Source organism: Trachemys scripta, chromosome 11 (assembly GCF_013100865.1).
Source record: "Trachemys scripta elegans isolate TJP31775 chromosome 11, CAS_Tse_1.0, whole genome shotgun sequence".
NCBI lineage: Eukaryota > Metazoa > Chordata > Testudines > Emydidae > Trachemys > Trachemys scripta.
Window position 1 is genome coordinate 41,622,379 of NC_048308.1, and position 24,885 is coordinate 41,647,263.

At 40.2% G+C, this 24,885-nt stretch overlaps 1 protein-coding gene across 2 annotated transcripts in view; it reads left to right on the forward strand.

Annotated features, from left to right (window-relative positions):
- AGPS (alkylglycerone phosphate synthase) overlaps positions 1 to 10,513 on the forward strand; it is a 142,246-nt gene extending 131,733 nt beyond the window's left edge. For both annotated transcript variants that reach the window (XM_034785324.1, XM_034785326.1), the window contains one exon: positions 6,738 to 10,513. In XM_034785324.1, the coding sequence (XP_034641215.1) occupies positions 6,738 to 6,859 (122 nt within the window). In that variant the 3' untranslated portion in view covers positions 6,860 to 10,513. The remainder of the gene's footprint in view (positions 1 to 6,737) is intronic.
- The last annotated feature ends 14,372 nt before the right edge of the window (positions 10,514 to 24,885 follow it).

Here is a 24,885-nt window from a genome sequence, read left to right on the forward strand (position 1 = left end):
TTATATTATGTACTGTATTTAATATTGTGTTTTATATAATATGCAAGATTGGATTTTTGTCCGCGGGATACACAGACTTACTGTGGAGAATTAGACTAACGGTATCCGTTTTATTTACTGACCTTCAGGCCTTGTCTTGACATTCTCAGCACTGCTTTTGAGTTCTTGTGTGGGGAAAGGGAGAATATTGATGCAATTTCTCTTAGTGTTTGTCCTGTAATTGTGATTAATAACAGTTGCTTTCTTTATCTGGAAACAGACAGGCTGGTTTGTCTGCCTACAATCATGTTGTGATAAATGGAGCTATTTTAACTCTGGTTTTGTGTATCAAAGAAAACAGATGTAGTCTGGAACTTGAGGCTATAGGAAATATAAAGCCTGCTTAACTCAATCTTCATAGTGCTTGTTGTAATGGAAGAACTGGTCAGGTTATAAAACAAAGTTTATACTAAAAAATCTTTATAGCTATAACTTGTGTACGGACCCAAATCACACAGTCCACTACCTGCAGTGAAAAATCAAACCTTGATAGTCAAGTTATAAAGAGTAATCTTACAAATATTTTAATTTGAGTTTAAAACAAGTTCAAGACAGTGTTTCCTTCCATGACAAGTGCATGCAAAAGAACCCCTCTCCCCCCCCACCACCAAAACAAAACACATTTAATTTTTATTTTACTTTATCTTAAAATATGCCTATATCTAGAAGAAGAAATATCTCCAAATGGAGAGAACTTCTTAATGGACAAAGTGTGACACACCACACTGCTGAACACTATTAGAGATTTAAGTAGGAATTTGAGGTAGGGAGGCTCTGTTGCAAACAGTGCCTCATTTTCTCTGTTGTAGAATATCATGCTTTGGACTCTGATTATCTTATTGTTGGGTACTGTAAGGCATTCTAGTAAAGGGATGGAAAAATCACATAAGTAACCTACAAATCTTGGACTGTTCCTAGCAGATGTATTGTATATTTCACTCTGTCCTCTTTACTTCATCCAGTGGCCTACTTTTTATCTTAGTGTTCAGTATCTTGTTCCGCTAGGATATGTGTTTCATGGGAAAAAATACTCCCAGTAAGGCTGGATATTTAGGTCCCTGTAGAAACAGCATCCACCTGCTAGGAGGAATATGCAACAGTTGGATAAAGCTCCTTTTTGTGGGTCCCATATTGCTGCCCTTGCTTTCTAAGTGGGTAGGAGATCCAACACCACCCAAGTGAAGAGGTGTGGCTACAGTAGGGCTACAGTGCAATGGCTAGGCCTTTGGGGTATATCCACAAGTGGCCCTGTGTTGTGGTGTTCCTGGGTCCCCAGATTAACTTAAAGCAGTCCAGTGGGATGGATTTATGCCTGGCACCCACAGCTCAACCACCTGGCCCCTCTCTACCATAGCCTTTCCTCTGCAGTCCCACTCAGTCCCCTCCCTCACACCCCGAGTCACATATTTTGCATCTCCAGTGGGACAAAGCTCTGCCCAGTGCCTGCCCAGTGGTGGATCGTCTTATAGCTCATTCACTATACTCCAGGTATGCATCCACTATACTCCGCTCCTCCCCCAGTCACACATTTTCGAAGGCCTAATGGGCCAGGAAAGCTGTTGTCCCTCTTTCTGGTTCCGCTAGGCAACAAGGCTTGTGCTGCTTATGTAATGCACCCCTCCTCCTGCTGAAAGCAGCACACAGGAGAAGCTACAGCCGAGTGCTGGTACTGCAGGGAGCACAATGTTAGGTGCCTGGTTACAACAAAATGGCAGATTTCACAGTCTAAATATGGCATTTTCTGGCAGTTTGGCAAAATTCCATGCATGCAGAAATGCAGAATGCGTGAGGTACTGTATACAATACAGGGATCATTTCACACAGCTTTGAAAAGCAGTCTCTTCTGGGGTTGGATGCAGCAGCTAGTCTATATCACCAGTGTCACACTAGTGTTTTCAGGACAGGAAGAGACTCATCTGTTCATCCAGCTGATGCAACAGGAGAGTTTATTCTTAAGTAGGTAGAATGAAATTGCTGAAGATCAAATGTCATGATGGCCACAGGAATAAGCATCCCCACTCCTGCTAAGTGTCAGGCCACCTCTCAAAGCCACCAGTGGTCAGGCCTCTGTTCTGTATCTCAGTTGAAATATTGTGTCTTATAACAGCATGCTGCCATTTGCCATGCTATAGAGTTAATACAGTTCTGCATCACCAGCCCCAATTCATGCAGTACTCGGGGTTTTAACTTGGAGGTTTCCATTTTGAGTAGTGGCCAGGCTCAAGCCTGCTTAGCTTGTAAGATTTAGCAATGCCAAAGATAATGGAAACTAAGAAATGTCTGTCTTAGGGTGGCCCTTCATTCTCTTGTGCGCGGCTGCACAGGCACACACCTTAGAGGGAACTATCTGCAGACTACCTGAATGGAGCTTGGTCCGTGGTCCACAGTTTGAGAACCTCTGGTCTAAGAAATGTACTGTTCAGGACACACGCTTCTTTAAACTACTCATTGTTTACTTTCATTGTTCAGCAACAACAGCTTTATCATTTACATTGTATTAAAAATGCTAAATTGTGAGCATTTCCCATTATCTTCGTAGTTAGAAATTTGTCATTCTGTCTGCTGCATAACACCTGGCCACCTTACATCATCAAAAATAGCTATTAACAAAAGTTCTTCAGAATACATTTAATAACAGAATTGTAGGTATTAGTAAGAGTCAGTCAAAGGTCCTGAATAAACAGGTCTTTGTGACCTGAGGTTTGCCTAACCTTAGCTTTGGTGGATCACCAGAGAGCAGATTCCCTAGGCATGGACACTCCATTGAGAGTGTCCTGCCCATCTATCCTGGAGTGCTTCACCTCAAGCACAAAGTAAAACAATCCATAAAATCACAACTTCCGTGATAAAACATGAGATGATTTCTCACATAAATGGGTTCCAAACTATTTAGGATACTCATAGAATATAACCAACACTTTCAGGTGCTCTCTTGACCAAAAAAGTTGCCAGTGCATACCATGTGGAACATCAGCATTATGTGGTAACTGCTTGCCTCATTGAAGATTGGACTACTGCATTAGCTGAAGCTTCTAGGTATTTTTCAGGCAGAGTTCCAAATAGAGCACATTGTGGTGATCTAACCTACAGGTTGCAAGAACCTGGATTACTATGTCAAGATACATGAATGATCACAGCTGGAAAAGTACTTTGCTTGAGGCATTCTAGAAATGGATCTGATATGATGAGAATGTGAATCATATTGGCAAAAGTTGGACGTGCACTTCCAATTGATGTATGTACATCTCCCTTCCCATATTTAAAAAAAAAAAAATCCAATTCATGAAAAAAAATTACATCATTTTCTCCGTGCATCACTGAACAGGAAAAGACATTCCACCCCACCCCTAGTCACTAACTCATTTATTAAGAAATCCTCCTGTTTTCATCCTATTTCAGTTGAAATCAGTGAAATATCAGTACACTGTCCATTCAGGAAGAGAATAAGTGCATATTTGCTAGTTCATTGTATTTGGGTTATTTATAACCTAGTTAAAGGGTTAGAATCCTAGAATATACTTTTAAAATGTTATATACATAGTTTATAGATCTTAACCATATTTTTGAGGAAAAGGCAGTATAAACATGGCACATAAATGTATAGCCCTAAATGAGCTGCATGGCAGCTTTCATCTCGTCTATAACATAGATAACATTTGTTTTCTTGCTGAATTTGTCCTGTTCCATTTTGCAAACAGTGGATCTCTTCTTCCTGTTTCTAATGGTGCTTGAAATTACATGACTGGTTTTGATTACTTATTTATGCACCAGTATAATCAATTGTTAGCACATTTGTTGGGATTGGGCATTTGCCATTTGTTTTAAAATCTGAAAGTCAGCCCCATATTTTTCACCTTGGATAATTAGTCTCAATGTCTTACTAAGGATATTATGATGTTGCATTGTGGTGAGGCAACATGATCCCATGAATAGAGTTTATTCTGATAGGACTAATAGGGAAAAGAGTAGCAGCCCCAAAGTACGACTATTGTGGTGAGATATAAAAGCATAGCTAAACAGCTGCTATGTAGTTAAAGATGTGCATGTCAGTTCAACATAAGTGTTTTTTAAATATAATTTTTAAAATACTGAAATCTGATATCTGGAGATTTTCCTCTATTCAGAAGTAAGCTATTGTAATTCTTAATAGCTTAGGGTCAAAATTAGATCTGGTTTTTGTTTTGGAAGGCAGTGTTTCTTTCAGATCGATAGTTTTCTTGTAGTTAGTTTTTTCACAACTCTGTATGTCTCTCTGAGCTGCTCCAGTAATTTTAAGAAGCTTAATTACTTTTCAGTAAAACATCTCAAGGAGTCTTGTTCCTTTTTCCTGCCCTTGAAAGAATGAATATATATCTACTTAGACTCTAAAAACTTTTGAGGTCCAGGCCCTTCAATATTTAATATATCTGAAGGTAGTTAATTTCTTTAATATATAATGGGGTATCCTGTGTAGATAAAACAAATGGAATATTCATAAGACTGAAGCAAACTTAGTGAGATATAGTACTGCTTTTCTGTATGAATGACACCAGAATCTTCTACACAAGTCCTGTTCTTTTATGTAGCTTTTTTTCTTGAATTATATGCCCTTGTAATTACATGTAAGATGGTAAATGGAACAATTTAAATTTGCTAAGGAAAACAATTGTTTTAACTTTATTTTTAACCTCTTGATTAAAAAAAAATTACAATAGCTGACAAGACTATGTAAAACTCATTAGCCCTGGACAGCAGGAGCTTACAGCCCAGCGCTACCAAGGGGTTAAAAATCTTTTATCAAATATGTTCATGGAGGACCACTGATATATCTTCTGTACAGCTTTTTTACTTTCCAGTTCACTAATCAAATGTATGTTAGATTTATTATTGTAAAAGTATAAACCATAGAAAATTTGACAAGATAGATGTGTAAATTATCACTCTGACAGAACTAATGATGCACTCCAAGCACCTTCTGTTTTCCAGCACTTGGTGAGTGACTTCATTAAATATGCAATGGCTGTTTGGTGTCTGCTCAGACGGTAGTTCAGTTCCTCATGGAATTGCATTATTACTAGAGGTGTAAAAAGAGGCAGGCATGCTAGCTGTTGGGCATCCTGCTGTGGTTCTAATGTGCTCCATCTTGTTGGAGCAGTTGTTTGCAGTCTTTTCAGGACAATTACATCCGTAACCACAGGACACATTCACTGAAACTATATTACAGATAACGGTTGAAAATGGCATTGACTGTTCTTCAACTCCTTGTCTCTAACTGCCAGAGTGTAGATTGCTTGAAGTGTGATGGTCAAGCCATATCCACAGTCTTTGTAGTTTTTTATTAATTTAACTAGACAAAAATATCAATTTGCTTAGGAGACAATAGAATTGTAATGACAAGATATTATCGAGGAGGGATATCTTAGAGGAAGACTGTGAAATAAGACTGGCAGTTACTCTTATTGCATATGAATTTTAATACCTATACTATACACTTAATACACATGTACAAATAGTCATTTTGTACTACATTTCAGGATTGTTTTTTCAGCGTTTTTTGAACATTTTACACTGCTTTCTTTCAGTCAGCACTGTGGCTAGTTTATATTCCTTAAGGTATAAACAAAAATATTCTGTTCTCCAGTGATGTCCCCATCGTTCATTTTTCTGATGACAGTTTGATGGCTACCCTGAGAATGGGACACAAAAGATGATTTGAATTTAGCTTCAGATACTCTTAAAGATTTCCAAGAGGCAGATGCTATAGTATATCACCTCATCCTGACAAATGGATTGTGTCTTAGACTGGCAAGCTAAATGCTAGACTGTAATGAAAGAATGTCCCCTATTTTGATTGACCTATTAAATCAGGGTTGATGACTTGGTTAATTAATAAATAACGTTCCCATAAAGTGGCCCTTTAAGTTAACCATTAAAATAACTTGTTTGTTTTTGTGACAGAAGTTGAGTAAATTGCTGTTTTATCCAACAAATGTAAATTTCTCCCATATATAATTTAGAAAAAAATCTATTTTGTATGTAAATTTGTCTTAAATATTCATTGTACTCTGAAAATTAGGCTTCCACATTGTGAATTTATATTCACAACTACGGAGAATATATTATTTTATATAGAGATTTATCTAAACTAAAACATGCCACTTTTAGGTGAGTGAATATTACATTTTATACCTTGACCAGTTTTAATTCCTCTGTTAGATTTCCATGGGTTTTTAGGCTGATCCTATTTTAAACCTGAAGGTCACTTTTAACATATTTACTTTGTGGTTAAAACTTACTTCTTCCTGCATAGAACGGATTTTAGGCTAAGCAGAACAATTCTTGAGATGTTTTATTTTTATTTATTTCCTCCTAACATTTTTTAATTTCTTAATAAGATGAGGGTCTGGGGCTCTTTTAAAAATGTATGTAATTACCATTTCGCTATTTGTAATCTGACACATGATTTCAACCTAAACTTCATCTAAATTTCATAGTTTGCAAAGAAAGTAGACAGTGTAGAACACAAGCTTCCTCTGGGAGTACACCGAGCTTAATGAGCTTGATAGTCTGGTGGGCTCAATAAATCAAATAAAGCAAAACATTTCTCATTTTTGAATAAAAGCATTTATCACACAGTGTTTATTCATTCATGGTCATAAGATTGATTGGCTCCTAGTATCATGCCACATATTGAAGCATTTTTGTTTTTGTTTTTCTAGTGGGCAAGTTGCGGAAGCAGTGGATGAAGGAGAGTATCTCTGATGTTGGCTTGGGGATGCTTAAGTCTGTCAAAGAATATGTGGACCCCAATAACATCTTTGGAAACAGGAACCTTTTATAAAACCCTTACTATCTGAAAATTTCAAAATTACGATTTTTAGCCTCATTGTACTGTTATCCCAGTAATCAAATATAACACGGACTGAACTTTAAAAGCTAATATCTTTCTTATATTGGTTTTCCTCCAATAAAATGTAAACCTTCACTATTAACATTCACAGATTTACTGACTGTACTCCTAAACCTCTCTTAACACACAACCTGGCAGAGGCACATGAAGATATATACCTGCTTGCAAATGCAGATATAGCATTCCAAGTTTGGTTAGCCAGTACAGCCAATGATTTCCATGCTGGATGAAACCAGCTGTTTTTTATTAAAGCTTCCCCTGCAAGAAGAACAAAGACTGACATTGGTGTTGTCTACATAAACAGCTGCTCACTCAGTCTCTTGCTAGAGGAAAGTTGCTGGGAAGCACATGAGAGGTGGATTTCACTAAGGGAATACTTGTGTGCTGAAGGGTTAAGCAAGTAGCAGTATAAATGTAGGCTTTCTGTTTAAAAGATTCAACATGGTTCTGTAGGATGTTTGGCTTGTCAGTCTCCTTTTCAGCATTATTGAAAATTTTAAAATCTTTGAAAAGAATACTTAACTAAAGTGTAGCCTGAGTTGTATTTGCATTGCTGGGATAATCTTCTTTAATATGTTAGTCAGTCATTATAAGTTTTGTACAGAACAGCAGATGTTTCTCATTGTATATTAACAGGTTTGTTACATAAAATTATTGCCTTCATGAACACTGCACTCCTAATGTGTCTGGTTTCACTTTATTTTTGTGGAGATGCAAAATAATCCTTTTTTCCCCAATAGAAAATGTTTTGGCTATTTTAAAATAAATCTTTGCCCAGCACTGTATCTTAAAACAGGTCTCCACGGTTTCAAGGTTGAAACAGTTTTATTAATATAAAATGGAGACTATACTGTCTGGAAACGAAGTTTCCAATTTCTTATTGGCCTTTCTGAATTACTGGTTTACATAACTAGGAGCTGCAAATGTTGTCCTCCATATAATCAAAAATATGGAACTTATTTTCTTAAACAATCTGTGAAACAATATCAGACCTGAAACAATTTTACATTAAAACGAGGATCTTAAAACAAGTGAAATTAAAATTTTAAACTGTTTGTCAATATTCATGATTCATGTTTTGAGATGGATTCTTTTCTTAAAGCAAATTATCCAACTTTTGATATTTAAAATAAAGTATTTAATCATATAGGATAGTAATTCAAAATGTAAACTATCTTTATGAGGACATACTGTCTAAGTAGCTAGCTGCTACACAACTCTGTGGGCAGTTTGGACACCTTTATATAAGAAGTAACCTTCACATGAAAAACCTAAATTTAAAATTGAGACATTTGTGTTTTTAAACTATATTTTAAAATAATTAGCTGTCAATTTTAGTAATACAACATTAAAGATGATAACTTTTATAATCTATAAATTAAGATTATAACACCATAGTCTGATAATATAATTTAATACTCATTTTATTTTAAATTTACCACACTTTATCATCCTATTGCTTGAAAAATACTGCATATCTAAACAAAACTTTGAAGCTATTTTATAACTAATTTAGAATAGCTGATTAAAAATCACTTAAAAGACCATGACTACCCAAACAGCACTTTCAAATATATGAATTCAAAAAGATAGCAAATTAAAACAATTATATTCTACTAGTCATGAAATAGGAAGTTACTGTGGTATTTTTAATGCAACTAGAATTTTTTTAATCTTTGTTTCATGAAATTTTAGTTTAAAAAGTGAATCCAGCCTTCCTGTATTTTACTTTGAAAGTTTTGGTCCATGGAGTTCATGTTTCAGCAGCACCGAAAAATTTGCAATCACAGTTAGTGTTAGGAAGCTCTGACTTCCAGCACTATATGGGTAAGTGTTCCTTATTCAACATGTACAGCATGTACTTTTCAGCAAGGTGAATCTGTAATCTTTCTTTTTTTTATGCTGTGGATTTCTCAACTTTGCATTCTGTGCAAATGGTGGTTACATGTCTGCAGCTGGAATCTTGCTGACTACTAGTATCACTCTGTAATACAGAGGTCTTAAACTGTATTATTTTGCTAGAAGTCAGTAAATATGTGCCTCAATATACACAGCATGTCTAACTATGAAGAATCAGATTTATGAATGAATGGATACATGAAAAACATTTTCTTTTTGGAATATGACAATACAGGCAGAATTAAAGTAAGAAGGACTTGGTTTCCTTATGGCGATTTTATTCAATATGAACAAGTTGTGCTGTCTCAAGTCTTGTTGGCTCATTTGGTTTAAAGTACTATCTGGCACTACAAATGCTACGGTTTCCCCTCCCAGTGTTACCTTCCTAACCATATTTCCCCATCCTTTATATGTTAATGGCAGTTGTACAGGTAAATCTCTTCTATTGCAGTCATCTATGCACCCATAAATCTGTGATTATAACCGGATGACTTGTGAAGTTGATATCACAGAGTAAAAATTTACATCAGTTAGTCTTGTCTTGTGTAATAAAGTGAAATAACTTGGAGCTCCTACATGCAGTAGTAGCAGTGGACAGGCCTGAGAAAATGGTAAATTGCAAATTAATGTGAACAAATTATAATTAGTACACTTCTTACTGCCATTTTGTTTAGTTTCTTCTTAATTTTCTGTTTTTAAACAGTGTCTTATGGATTGTTCAAAGCCTAATTTAAAATCCTGCATCTGTAAAATATACATAACTCTAGTAGCTCAAAATGTGAGAGATTCAGCGTTTCAGTACTTTTTGAAAATCAATATACCAGATAAAAAGTGTTGGTTATATTCTTGTAACTCATCTACTGGAGACAAAAGTATGTAAAGGAAGCACGGCCAATTGTAAAAAAGACTGTTTTTAATGCTAAATTAAGTCTTCCAACATTTTTCCTCCCCTATTCTCTCTCCTTTCACACAGGCTTCACTTACTGTAGCTGCTGTCTATTCAAAGATGAAGCTTGGTCTATGCAGATCAGATGTCTGTGTAGTCTTGGCAATGTGCATTACTTTTCATTTTGTGAGGTACTTGGACATGTTTCCAGTACAAAACAAGCAGTTTTAACTTTGTCACCACTTGTATTTAAAAGAAACTGCTAGTTTTCTCTGGTTTTCAGTAAAATTCAAAGCTGTAGAATGAGGATTTGACTGTTATCGCTTTACAACTAGGATATACCATTCAGTCACTCTTACAGAAGTTTGGGTGTAATGTCATTACAGGGAACTTCTTAAAAGAAGTAACATATACAGGTTTACAGCTTGGAAGGCCAGAAGGAACATCAGGTCTCTTCATGGCTTTGTCAGTACTGTGCATGTTGCTTATTTTGACAGGATACATATAAAGATGTCCCCTTTTCCTTACAGCAGTGAACAGAGACCAAGTTAAACAGTTCTTCCATAATAATGCTAATTAACTGAAACCAACTTAACCAAAAGAGCAAGGATGCATAAATACTGAAATCCAGAAAACATAAACTGTTTCTCAGTCTTTGAAATTAGTATCTATCAAGGTTGTAATTCAACTTTCTGCTAATTAAGCCAAACAGTGTTTGTCATTTAGTGTGAAATTAACTGTAAAACTCCAGTTGTAATGTTAAGAGATTATAGAACTTATATTATTAATAAAAAGAAAATGGGCCTAAACAATCCTGCTTTTTCTTTCTCATGAGACTGTTCAAATTAACACTTTTTAAAACTTTTGTCCTTTTTCTAGAGACACAAATTTGCTGAGATGCTTTAGATATTTATCGAGAATGAACTCAGTCTGATGCAAATTTCTAAGGCTGAATGAGAAAAATAAGAAAATACAGTCATGAGGGCTTTGCACTTGTACCTTGCATTTCAAATAAGGTAGGATTCCAGGAACCAGAAGAACACTTCTATAATCACTGTTTTGTGAAGATAGGCAAAGCAACAGCCAGCACCTGTGAACAGCTTAAGCTCTTCAGGAAATTATCTTGTGTTTTCATCACCTGTGCTTTCATTCATCTAGTAGATGATGGAGAACCATTTTCACTGACTATAGTGTTAGTCCCTTGAAAGCCATTGCTGGAAAATAAGGTACAAAGATTCTTCTGTTTCTCTAGTCTTTTCGCTCGTAGCTGTCCCTTGTCACTCCGAAATGCCAACTGTATTCCATTTGTTTACAGGTTCTGATACCGTTCAGTCCCTTGCTACTTTGTGCGTATGAGATACATTCTCAAAACTGTTTGTGCCCCTATATTTGAAGGAATGCACATGCAGTTATGAATCATGTGCACCTGAGCAAATTCATTTACTAAAGGATCTTTGCATCACTCATATAAAGTTTTGGTGTGTGCCCTTTAATAGGTTTAAAATCTGATTTACACAACATACAAAAAATTCCTTGCTGGGAATGTATTTTTAATGTAATTGTATGAGTACATGTTAAAAATTACCTTAAATCTGCAAAGTTTTAGTGGAAAGGTGGAAAAGGCTTCTACATTACATGGTTTAATTTGTTTAAACTGTAATGTAAACATTGTAAACTTTTAATTAGTAACTTTAGTTGCATCCAGGATTGCTCATGGGGAGGAGAAACTGAATCTGCAAATTAAGCATACCATTCTTCACCCAAGTTATTTGGAAAAATTAATGTCATTAAGTTGAAATCTAAATATATACCACATTAAGCAAATACTAGAAGACACTTCATAGCTCTCCTAAGACCTGATCCATCTCCCATCAAAGCCAACATTCTTCATTTTGCTTTAAATGAAAGCATACATTCTATAGTAGTTGAATCCGTCTTAGCAGTTGGATAAACACATTAAACAGGTTAGCCCATGGGCACAGTGCCTTACAGGTTCCCAGTTGATAGAACATCACCCATGTTTTACTTCCCATGTTGGCTCCCATCAAATTCTATGTGGATTTGAAATTGTTACTTGATTTTAAGAGAATTAATGGTTACAGTCTTATATCTAACCCATCTTTTCTAATGGGGTCCCACTATTTAAAATTTTAATTAATAATTAAATGTATTAATGTGTAATATCCCAGACCACCTGTTGAGATCAGAATTGGCAAATCATTGGTTTGTTCAGGTTACACCTCAACACCATAGGGACAGAAGGTCTTTAAGAGATACATTCCATAACTGTAGACTTCGTTCTGTTTTGGAGTACCCAATCTACTACTTCAACACTAAGGGTATGTGGATATGCCACTGCTTTTTAATAACTTTTTTTCATAATGCCATAAAGCATCCCATGGCATCCCTTTGAAGGATACTATATAAAAGTATTTGTTAATTAAAGGAATGAGACAGATCTACAAAAATGAGACCAACTCAAACAAGTTGTCTGAGACTGTAATTGTAAAGTATAATCTGACTCTTCCAGCACTTCAGATCAAACCACAGATTAACAAATGACTGCCCTTGTTTTAACACTTAAATGTGTATTTGAAGCTTATATCTTTAATGATCAAGGATGTTAATTTCTTTAAAAGCTTTGCAGTTCAGTTTTACACTGCTTACCACAATGAGGCTGGGCCCTCAGTGTTACTGCAATACCAGTGATAAAATGAAGAGACCCCCTAAGAGCCCAGCTTCACTTCCATACATCTGACACTAAATTTTGTTGGGAAAGGGTTAGGCAGCATTATCTGCATGAACAATATGTACATAATTAATGCCAATCAACGTGTGTTCATGGAAAATAGATCCTGCTGTAGAGTATTTTTTGATGCCATTACAAATTTGGTTGATAAAGGTAAATGTTAATGTAATAGATTCCTGTAAGGCATTTTATGTGATACTGCATGATTTTTATTGGAAGCTAGAATGATACAAAATCAAGATGGCACACAGTAAATGGATTTAAACCTGGCTAACGGGTAGTTCTCAAAGTAATTGTAAATGGGGAATCATTGACGGGGTGTCCTTTTTAGTGGAGTCCTACTATTTACAATTTAAATCAATAATACAGAAGAAAACTTATACTGAAAGCTTGCTGCTAATACACAGATTGGAGGAGTGGTAAATAATGACAGGTAACCGATACAGATTGATCTTGATTACTTACAACTTAGCCTCAAGCAAACAATGCGTTTTCAATACTGCTAATGATACATCTAGGAACAAAGAATGTAGGACATACTTACAGGATGGGAACCTCTATACTGGGAAGCAGTGACTCTGAAAAGGAATTGAGGGTCATGGTGGATAATCAGCTGACCATGAGCTGTGGTGCTGTGGCCAAAAAGGCAAATGTGATCCTGGGATGTATAAACAAGAGAATCATGAGTAGAAGTAATGAGGTTATATTACCTCTGTATTTGGCACTTGTGTGACTGTTGCTGGAATACTGTGTCCAGTTCTGGTGTCAAAAATTCAAGAATGATGTTGATAAATTGGAGAGGTAGGGGAGAAGAGCCACAGGAATAAATCAAGGATTGGAAAACCTATCTTGTAGTGATAGACTCAAGGAGCTTAATCTGTTTTGTTTAAAAAAGAAGGTTAAGGAGTGACTTGATCAGAGCCAATAAATACCCACATGAGGAACAAAAATGTGATGAGGGCTCTTCAGATTAGCAGACAACAAACAGTATTGCAAAGCCAATTGCAAAGGTAGAAAATGAATCTGGCTGAATTCAGAATAGAAATAAGGCCTTTTTAAAAAAAAAAAAAAAAAACAGGGACCGTAATTAACTTTGGAACAACATCATAAAGGTTGTAGTGACTGAGAATCCACCAATAACTTTTAAATCAAGACTGGATATTTTTCTGAAAGACACACTAGTTCAATAGGAGTTAATTCAGGGAAGTCCTATGGTCTGTGTTATGTAAAAGGTCAGTTTAGATCGGGGCGGGCAAACTTTTTGGCCTGAGGGTCGCATCAGGTTTCATAAATTGTATGGAGGGCATCGTGTCCTGGCCCCCCCCTCCTATCTGCCCCCCCCCCCCCGGGGACTCCTGCCCCATCCAACCCCCCCGCCCGTTCCCTGATGGCCCCTCTGGAACCCCTGCCCCATACACACTCCTGCTCCCTGTGCCCTGACTGTCCCCGGATCTCTGCTGCCCCATCCAACCCCTCCTCTTATTCCTGATTGCCCCCTGGGTCCCCTGCCCCATCCAACCACCCCTTCTCCCTGTTCCCTGATTACCCCCCGCTGCCCCATCCAACCCCCTCTCTCCTTCCTGACTGCCCTCCTGGGACCCCTGCCCCCATTCAACCCCCCCTGTTCCCTGCCCTCTGACCACCCCAACCCCTATCCACACCCCCTATCCCCTGCCCACCACCCCGAACTCCCCTGCCCTCTATCCAACCCCCCACCCCCACCCGCTCTCTTACTGCACTGCCTGGAGCACTGGTGGCTGGCGGTGCTACAGTCACGCCACCCGGCTGGAGCTGGGCCACACCACCGCCACCACGCAGCACAGAGCACCGAGTCCGCACCTGCGCTGCCCCAGGAGCTCACAGCCCTGCCACCCAGAGCATTGCGCCAGTGGCAGAGTGAACGAGCTGAGGCTGCGGGGGAGCGGGGACGGCAGGGGAGGGACCGGGGGTAGCCTCCTGGGCCAGGAGCTTGGGGGCCGGGCAGGATTGTCCTGCGGGCTGGATGTGGCCCACAGGCCATAGTTTGCCCACCTCTGCTTTAGATGATCACAATACTCCCTTCTGGCCTGATTGATGTATGAAACTGTTGAATGATATGGGTAATGTCAGCTGTTTTAAAACTACTGCTGAATGCTGGATAAAGGCAGTGGCAATAAAGAAATAGGAAACCTAAAACAATAGTAATGGTAATTCTGAGGTAATGGACTCAATTGACTATCCTAGTAAATGCTGAAGAAAATGCAAAAGCTTAGTGTGTGTACATAGGACAATACTCTTGCTGTCCAGTAAGTCATCAATCTGAATAGATGCAACCCTAGGGACATAGGAGTAACGAGAAGGGACGAATACAGCAATTGACCTTTATTCCTTTATCAAATGGTAGAAGCCATCAGCATTTCCTGACATAAAGTCTATTAGAGCTGCTGGCCAGGAAATCCTGACTGCTTGCAGGCAAAGGGTTTAAAGGCTGTTCTGAAAGTCAAAATACACAGCAGCTGGGTAAATAAATATGAGGATCAGGGAATAAAAGCTATTCATTTAAGAAAGCAAATCTGGGTAATGTTAGGAAATAGAGTTAACATTCACTTCACTCCGGCCTTTCTTATTTAAAAGAAAAAACATTAAAATCATGGCTTTAGAATGCCACTTGCTGTCAGGCCTTGGGCAATAATACAAAATATGTCACTGTTACAGGATGAGCTGTGCTTTATATCCCTTTCTGTCCTTTGTAAGTCCATTCCTCAGGTGATAGGCCTGGCTTTCTTCATCTCTCTCAGAGGTGGAAATGCCTGGTTCCACCACTCTGGAACTGAATCTCTTGGTGACTGCCCCCCGTTGCCCAACTGCTAGGCATCTGTAAACCTTTTCCTCTAGTGGCCCATGACTAGCAGCTGATTAAAACTGCAAAAGCAGTTTCTTCAAAACAAAGCAGTATTCTTTCACCCAAAGGTACATAGCACCTTGAGTAAAGGGTTAAAACAGTAATGGCCTATATGCACTTTTTCCTCTATCTAAACTTTAATCTTTCCTTGCAACTGTTGGTAAATTCATTCACCCTGCTTGCTTCCTTCTCAGAGCTGGTATGACCATTTGCTTGCTACAGCTTGTGTCCGACTCCTCTCCAGCTGCTGTGGATAACCCACTCAACCCCTTCTTTTCCCTAGGCAGGTCCCTTAAGGTTTAGTATCCCCTTTGTTCCTAAACTCAGACCTGGGAAGAGTAAACCTGGCTGGATGGAATCGGGCAGAAGCACTCCCCAACTCATAGCTCCCCCTATTGTTCGCTTAAGGAGCCTTATCTCTGATTATTTCATTTCTTATTTGCTTCCTTTGATTAACTCTAAGCAATCAGGCAGGGTAACATCAAACAAGCAAACTGAGGTGAATGTTGTTTAGGTTTTTTTTAAATCAAACTTCTTTATTCTCCACATAATACTATGGGGACAGTGTTAGGTCCTGTCAACACTACTGCTTTTAAGCATGTTATGACCAACCCCCTGCCTTGGTTGTAATGGCAATGGGGCTTCCCTTGCTCCAGGTGCTGTTCTGGAGTTTCATTAAGCCCTTGCACAAGAACATGGAAGAACAGAGACTTAATGCTTTGAGTGTTATCCAGAGGCCCAACTAACATGTCCAGCAGTGTACTACTACCCCAAGGGTGTATGCCCAGCTAGCCTGATTTTATTTTTATATTTAAAAAAAAAAAAAGCCAGGAGGTATCCTGAAAGTATGGGTAAGCCTAGCAGATGAGTGGCCGTAACTTACTATGTTGAGTGGCATTAGAGAAAGGAGGTCAGGTTCCAACAGAGATTGAATTGGCACCAGGGGGCACGAATGCAAACTGGGGCACAGGCTGCTGGCATTCAAACTCTTAAGAGCCTGAGCATTGCTTGAGATTTCTGCCCTACCACTATGCCTGGCTCTGTTGCGTCAGTTACTGTTTGTGAAACAGTGTCCAGGAAGCGGAGGAAGTTGCTAGCTAGGGAAGCAGAGCAAGACCAGTTCAAGCCAGCAGGGTATAATACTTGCTGCTACAGCTAAATTACACTGAAATTAACATCAGGCAGTAGGAATTTGGTTGCTTTGGAGAAATAATCTGTTTAAGATGGCAACAAGTCTTTGGCCTTAGCTTAAATTTAGTACTTATTTTAAAGCCTCATAAGAAAAGAAATCTCAGAATGTCTCCTCAGGGGTAGAACAATATGCTGCTACCTGGACATGGGGTAAAGTGATTTGCTATGATTTCTTGCCCTTTGCAATATATTTTGAAAGGGTCTGCTGAGCTTTAAACCTCTAAGTGATGACAACTGCTGAACACATTTGTATCCTGGACCTCTGAACCATCCTACCAAGCTCAAGGATCTTCCATGCAACACCTATCACTCTGCCCTCCTTTCTCCAGTGTTACTTACAATATTAAAGCCAGAATTACATTCATTGGGGTTAAACAGAATGTTAGTAATATTTTGTCTAGTGCTTTGAAGCTGTATAGTATTACACAGTGTAAGGGCTACCCACTCAGAATAATGCACAGCAAAGTTAACCCACTTTCACAATTTTTAGCAGAAGCTGGGGCCTGTGAACAAAGTGTTAAGTGTGATTCTTGTGTAAGGAATCATGGCTACATTCATACCATGCAAATTGCAATTATCAATAGAATATTTAATAATTTAGTTCCTGTATTTTTCAGTCAATTTGAAAGCTTCTAGAGGATAATAGGTTTAAAAGGAATAGTCAGCATGGATTTGTCAAGAACAACTGATGCCGAACCAATCTGATTTCTTTGACAGGGTTACTGGTCTAGTGGATGAGGGGAAGCAGTAGATGTGATGTATCTTAATTTTTAGGAAGACTTTTGACAGAGTTCCACATGACGTTCTCATGACCGCACTAGGGAAATGTGGTCTAGATGAAATTACTATAAGGTTGGTTCACAACTGGTTGAAAAACCATACTTAAAGAACAGTTATCAATGGTTTGCTGTCAAATGGGTGGGGTGTGTAAGTGGACTCCCGCAGAAGTCCGTACTGGACAATATTCCAGTTCAATATTTTCATTAATGAAATTATAAAATTTGCATAATGACACCAGCCTGGGAGGGGTTGGATGCACTTTGGAGGACTGGATTAGAATTTAAAACAATCTTGACAAATTGGAGAATTAATCTGACTTCAACAAGAGTAAATCTAAAGATAAGTGCAAAGTGCTTCATTTAGGAAGGAAAAAATTAAATGCATAACTACCAAATGGGGTATAACTGAGTAGAAGTTAGTACTTCTGAAAAGGATCTGGGGGTCATACTGGATCACAAATTGAATGAGTCAACAATGTAATGCAGTTGCAAAAATGGCGAATATTTTAGGGTGCATTAATAGCAGTGTTGTGTGTAAGACATGGGAGGTAATTGTCCCGCTTTAATCTGCATGGGTGAGGCCTTAGTTGGAGTATTGTGTACACACTCCACAGTTAGGTCGACCTAATTGTCAGTGTCCACACTACAGCCTTGTCCTGCTGATGTAAGTGCCCTGTTACGCTGACATAACTCCACCTCCACGAGAGGCATAATGTTTGTCAGGGTAGTTAGGGTGACAGTGTCTGTGTAGACACTGACTTAAATCAGTTGTTAGATCTTTGTGAAATTGATAAGAAACCTGGGCAGCTAGAGCCCTGCTGACCCCCGCTCCACTAGAGAGCTGGGCAGCTGGACCCCACTCCTGGGTGGGATCTGGGGCAAGAATGGATATCCCTCCCAGCTGGGAGCTGGGATGAGGAGCCTGGGCGGCTGGGCCCTGCTCCTGGGGGGCAAGAAGCCCTAGACAGCTTCCCCCCCACTCCCACCTAGGAACCAGGAGCCAAGGTGGGGGCAGCAGCCCACCAGGAGCTTGTGGGGCAGTCAGGCTCCCACCAGGGAGCTGCCAGCAGACCTGAGAGACCGGGCTCTTGGCTCCCCACAGTGCTCCTTTTAGGTCCGTGGAAGTGCTCCTGGTGCGGATGCACATCCTCGACCCAAGCAGGGTGGTGTGGACATGCACCACCGCAGTAATTAGACATACCCTTAGCCTCCTGTGCCTCAACTCCCATTTGTAAAATGGGGATGATAGCACTGCTCTACCTCACGGGGATTTATGAGGGTAAATAAATTCCAGATTGTGAAGTGCTCAGATACTTTTGAGCTGCAAGGAATGAGATCTGTACTGTGTTTTTATGAATATTGTGTCCCCCTGTCTATTTGTATCAGAGGGGTAGCCGTGTTAGTCTGAATCTGTAAAAAGCAACAGAGGGTCCTGTGGCACCTTTAAGACTAACAGAAGTATTGGAGCATAAGCTTTCGTGGGTGAATGCCCACTTCATCAGATGCTTGGGTCTGATGAAGTGGGCATTCACCCACGAAAGTTTATGCTCCAATACTTCTGTTAGTCTTAAAGGTGGTACAGGACCCTCTGTTGCTTCTGTGTATTTGATTACTATTGGGTACATGGGTGCAATGCGTTAACTCAATCCTGGCTGCCTTCTTCAGGTCTGCAAAGTCAATGGCTGTTAGCCCAATCACTGATGCTTAAGAAACAATACAGGTGTCAATTCTTATCCCCACAATGCTCTGAACTATAGGTTGTCTGGTGACCCTGGACGTGGGGAATTCAAGCAGAGAAAATGAAACAAAGGTTGTGGGAGGGATTAAACGTTTCAACCCTGAAGTTGAGACAGAAACGGAGTCTGCAGGAAATGGACTCTCTACATTACGTACCTTACAACCGCAAAGCTGTATTGCTGCAACTGCACCGCTGTAAGATCTCCTTTGTAGCCGTTCTACGCAAATAGGAGAGAGCTCTCCCACCGGCTTATTAAAGCACCCCCAACAAGCGGCCATAGCTATCTTAGTGGGAGCATTTGCCGCTGACATAGTGCTATCCACACCAGCGCTTTTGTTGGCGAACTTACATCGGTCAAGGGTGTGAGTGGTTTTTTTTTGGTTTTTTTTTCCCACAGCACTGACTGACAAAAGTTTTACTGACAAAGTGCTAGTGCAGACAAAGCCTCAGTCCCCAGAACAGCAGAAGCACCAAGGATAAGTTGAACCTACTTAAGTCTTGAGGAAGTATAAAGTGTTAGCTAAGCCTTATGTGGGTAGACCTTTTGTTATATTAACCCTTTTCTCTTTGAAAGGTTCCGTTACTATGTTCCTATGAATAAATATTGGAGAAGCTGTTCTGTCACTGAGTTTACCTGCTGTTCTCAGCTCCCAAAGGGAAGTCTATAGCAGGGGCCAAACACAATTGTCATTGATGCACGGTTCATATTTGTTTGCTTATTTTTCCATTTTATTGCTTTGGAATGGTAAAACTGTTCTCTTTTCTATTCCTCCCTCTCTCCAAATTCAGTGTACTGAGGTTGCCATATGGTGCAAAGTAAATACTTGGGGTCCAATTTCTCAAAAACTTGGCAGTTAGAAGAGGCCCTAAATAAGAGCTTTCAACAGAAGAAGAGCAAGAGCCTGTTACATTGATAGTCAAATAATATTCACAACTTCTGTTTATGGCATCAAGCATCAGGTCCTGCTTCCTAAAGTGCAGTTCTAATCTGTAAAAATGGCATTGTGAAGCTCCATGATCGTGTTTCAATCTCTGCAAAAAATGCTCTAATTACAAGAAAAGAGATCCTACCCCACACCCTATATTTCCAGACCTGCAAACTTAATCTGAAATGCAACAATGAAGGGATCTTCCCTTCTCTATGCCCTTCAGAATAAGGAAGTGTTTTCCTCTGTCTTCATGAACTACCACAATATAAAGGGTGCTGCATCTTTGCTCTGTATCCGACATTAATAATGTGAGACAAACATAGAGACATGGCTGGGTTCCAAATAACTGTTGACTAACTATATGCAAACATACAAGACCTCATTACATACATACACCTTGCTCTTGATAGGTTCCGGTGGCTTCTGCAATAGAGGACAGGAATGCCCATGGGCTCCCAACCTATTTAAAGGAATACTACCATAAGCTCTGTGGCCTGAAGCCCTAAAGAGTAGGGAATTCACCATTGACACCTATTGGTGAAAAGAAAGAAGAGTGACCGATTGACTGCAGAACTCCAAATGGATAGGGATTCCACTGGTGACAGGGCTCTCTGTTGGCATGTGTTGGTGACAAGAGGAAATGACTGAATGAGCCCGGCCTCATTTGCATTTCACTTACAGTATGTGTGAGATGAAGTGGGTGAGATAATACCTTTTATTGGACCAATATCTGTTGTAGAGAGAGACAAGCTTTCGAGCATTCACAGAGCTCTTCTTCAGGTGTCAGTTTGGGACATTTGGACTAAACTACAGTTTTTGAGCTTGGGGGGCAATAAAATGCTATTGACCCGAATGGATGAGATCTAAACAAAATATGCCTGGGGTCACCCCAGCCAAGACCACGGTCAGGCACAGTTGGTAGGGGAAGCTGGATGGCTAAAAAAAGAATGAGACTCCTATCTTCTTCTGGGTCTCTGTTAAGAGTCCTGAAGACCACTGACCCCTCTTGAAAATGCTGAGCCAAGGCAGCTACAAAATAGTGGATGGCGCTGCGCTCGTGTCACAGTGGTGGAATTGAGGCAGTGGATGGTGCAGATTGGAGGCACTTTTGAGGCGGCAGACAGCGCAGATGTGGCACCGACACTGGTGATGGCGCTGAGGTGGCTTAAGCTGAAGTGTCAGATAATGGCAGCTCATCTAAGGTGCTCTGGTGCTCTCCTCCCTATCCAGCAATCAAAGCTGAATCCCGGGGCCTTCCAGGCAGCACTGACCTGCCAGCATCCTTGGACTCCACTGACTCAGGAGACCTAACTGTGAGTGGGGAGGTGGGAAGTGGTCAGAACCCATCGGTCACTCTCAACTGCCAGAGGAGAACTCAAGGTGGGATTATTGTTAAGCACCCTGGGGAGTAGGAGTGGGGTTGGGGGTGAGGTCAGGGGGTGGAGTCTATCTAATAGACATTGCTAATATATTAATTGGTGGTTTTACCAAGTTTATTCTGTTGTCCCCTTTTTTTACCCCCATGATAAAATTCTCTTTGTTTTAACCCCCTGGAGTCACAGCCTGCGAGTGGAAAGCATTGTCTGTCACGGGCATCCAGGGTCATACATAGTTTCCCATGTTTCTATTGAGCCCATGTAATTTAATTTTTCAGAGGGACTTCCTAGAAAATTGAACCCAGCCCTTTTTCCTGCTGACAACACCAGGCCAAACATTGACAGTACCCAGTTCCTAGGCACTACAAACAATCATATAAACCAGTAATAAAAGGTTCTGCAAGACACATTCTTCCCCCATTTCACTGCCTTCAATAACATCTGTGCCAGCCCTCTGGCTTCAATGAGTTTGAAATATGTAACTGATGGGAACACATGAAGTTATTGATAGGAGTAGAAGTAAGCAGGATTCATAAACGAGGAGTAGATCTCTGCTTCCTTGCTTTTAGTTATCTGGGCTGTGTTGTATTAATACTAAAATCTTGGTTTGGGCACTAGTGAGCAGATGTGACTGAACACACAAGGAGAAGATTTATTGAGTAAGAAGGTGCTTTTTTACTTTTCAGATTAAAACCACACTTTAAACTCAGAGCCCTATAAAACACAGTTTCTGCAGCATTCTGGCCTGGACAGGCTGAGGATATTGGCAGCATACTCAAGGAAATGGTCAGTGTTCTCCAGATCAACAATCACCGCCATCAAAACTCTCTTTGTGTCAGACAGTGGCAGAGGAGTTGGGAGGAGAACCTCAGGGAAATATCCCACCTGGTATGCTCTGCAACTGTTTTCTCTTAGTCTTTTTCCCATGTCTCTCCCCCTCCCTTGATGACACCATATACTCTGTGAGAATTACTGGATTCTTATCCATGTGCTGCTCTACTGGGATGGGAAGTGGGGAGCGATAGACTGGTTTGCTTGGTGGGAGGAGGTAAGTACGTGGGTTGAACTCCTGTCCCTACTGAAGTTAATGGAAAAAACTTCCCCTGACTTCCATAGGATCAGGATCTCACTCCTGGTGTTGAGACTGGAAAGGGCCTCTCACACCTCAGCTGCATAGACAAGTAGGAAGGACGCTTCCATCAGCCAGACAAGAATTCAAGCCTTCCACATGCTGGCCCACTAAGCAACACCGAACATTCCCAGCCTCCTACCCATAATTGCATGATAGCGCAACTGGGTTAAGTCTGTGACTCTGCCCAGGGCCGGCTCCAGGCACCAGCCAAGGAAGCAGGTGCTTGGGGCTGCCAATAGAGAGTGGCAGCATGTCCAGGTCTTCGACGGCAATTCAGTGGCAGGTCCCTCAGTCCATCTCGGAGTGAAGGACGCACCACTGAATTGCCGCCGAAGAATGAAGCGGCGCAACAGAGCTGCCGCCAATCACGGTTTTCTTTTTTTTCTTTCGCTTCGCCGCTTGGGGCAGCAAAAAAGCTGGAGCTGGCCCTGACTCTGCCCCTAGAAAAGTGGCAGAATTAAGGGATTGTGGCCATGTCTACACTAGTGAGTTTACAGTGGCACATCTGTACTGATGCAGCTGCGCTGCTGTAAGATCGCTTGTGTAGCTGATCTATGCCCATGGGAGAGACACTCCCACCAACATAGGCTGTGCACACTACCACTTATGCCCGCAAAACTTTTATGTCGCTCGGGTGTGTGTTTTTTCACACCCCTGAACGACATAAGTTTTGCTGATATAGGTGGTAGTGTAGACATGTCCATTGTAAGGCTGTTACGTAGTTACTGTACTTCTGAGTAGGAAATACCTTCTGTAAATATGGAGCAGCTTTTACAGCCAAGAAAGCCCAAGGAGCGTTGGTGGCTGGCAGCCACAGGGACTGTTTTCTGCAGGCTAAGGCCTTAACAATCTAATATGATCATACCTACCAATATGTTAATGACTCTGAAGTAATTAAGGACCTGGAGCAGTGTGGAGATTCCTATTAGGGGTTGCTATAAAGTTCACGGGAGGCAGCACCATCTAGTGTTTAGCATATGGGACTAATTTAAGAGACCTAAATTCTACTCCTAGTTCTGCTACCAACTTGCTATATTACTTATCCACTCTTAAGCCTCAGTTTCCTCAGCTGCAAAGCCAGGGTAATAATATTTATCCCCTTTTCTGCTCTGATAGCACGTCAAGATCCATGGATTAAAAGAAGCTGTAAGTGAAAGAATTGTGATTCCCAATTTTGCTTGACATATCTCCCAACATTTCAAGTAGCTAAAGTGAGATGCAGCGTCACTCAGGTTTGGCCTGTCTGTCCCTCCCAAGATGGAGACGGAGGGGTGGTTGGGCCAGACTTCTGGGCAGCCCTGAATGCAGGAAATCTGCTTTGAGTGGGATAGGAGGTTTGTCGGGGTCAAAGTAGGACAGTCCTGCGAAACCCAGGACTGGTGGAAATCTGTGTTAAGACCTGCGTAAAATATTATACCAATACTTTGATCACTGGATTCTGCTATGGTTATGTTGTGCTTTTCACAGAACAGTAAATATATTTTTAAAATGAATAAAGTAGTTCCCTGAAAGTAGAGGCTACAACTGAATTTATTTTTTAACCATAGCAATTTAGTCATAGCCTGGCTGTAAAACTTTCCAGCTGTTCTCGCTCTTTTCCTTTTGGAAGGCTGGCTATAGACTAAATTAAGAGTAGAGAACAGAAACCAAGACATGAAATTAAACTTTAATAATAGTAAATCAGGCCTCTGGATTTATTTTAAAGAGTGAGGCAATAAAAATGAACTTATAAAAATTGCAATTTAAAAATGTGATACATTATTTTATGCTGTTTCTCTACTGTCGGTGTTAGGTTAATTGTGTTCTATTTACTTAAATAGCATTTCTGTGTTCTCCTAATAGTGTGGTTTGTGTATTTGTGATGCCACTGGCTTTTGGGATGGCATGGGGGAGGTACATCAGCCATAGTGGAAAGAGGCGGTGCAGGGTGTTGGTTGCAGCACCCTAATTCAGAGCTGCCCAACACTACCACAAGTTAAGGATGTCTCTCTGAGGAATCCTAACTCATACTACTGATGGAAAGTCCCACAACTCTATTCAGCCATGTCTCCTTCCTTCCCTCTCCTGTCTATGCCCCACTCCGACCTCCCAGCATGCCTCCTTCTTCCCTATATGATTGGGATAAGAGGCTGCTCGAATCAGAAAGCAGCAGAGCCACTGCTATCAAATTTATACCCAGTGGAGAGTTCTTGGGCTCAGGGAAAATTATCCACTCACTTTCAGACTACTTTGTGTTGCTTATGCTTACATAATACAAAGCGACTTTAGGCGACCAGAGAATCCAGCCCATTGCATTTTCCCTGCACAAGTCACAGATGACCACGATAGCAAGTAACTACCTTCCACCCCAGTTATAAATAAACAGATTTTTACAGATCTTGTATGTGTATATATATC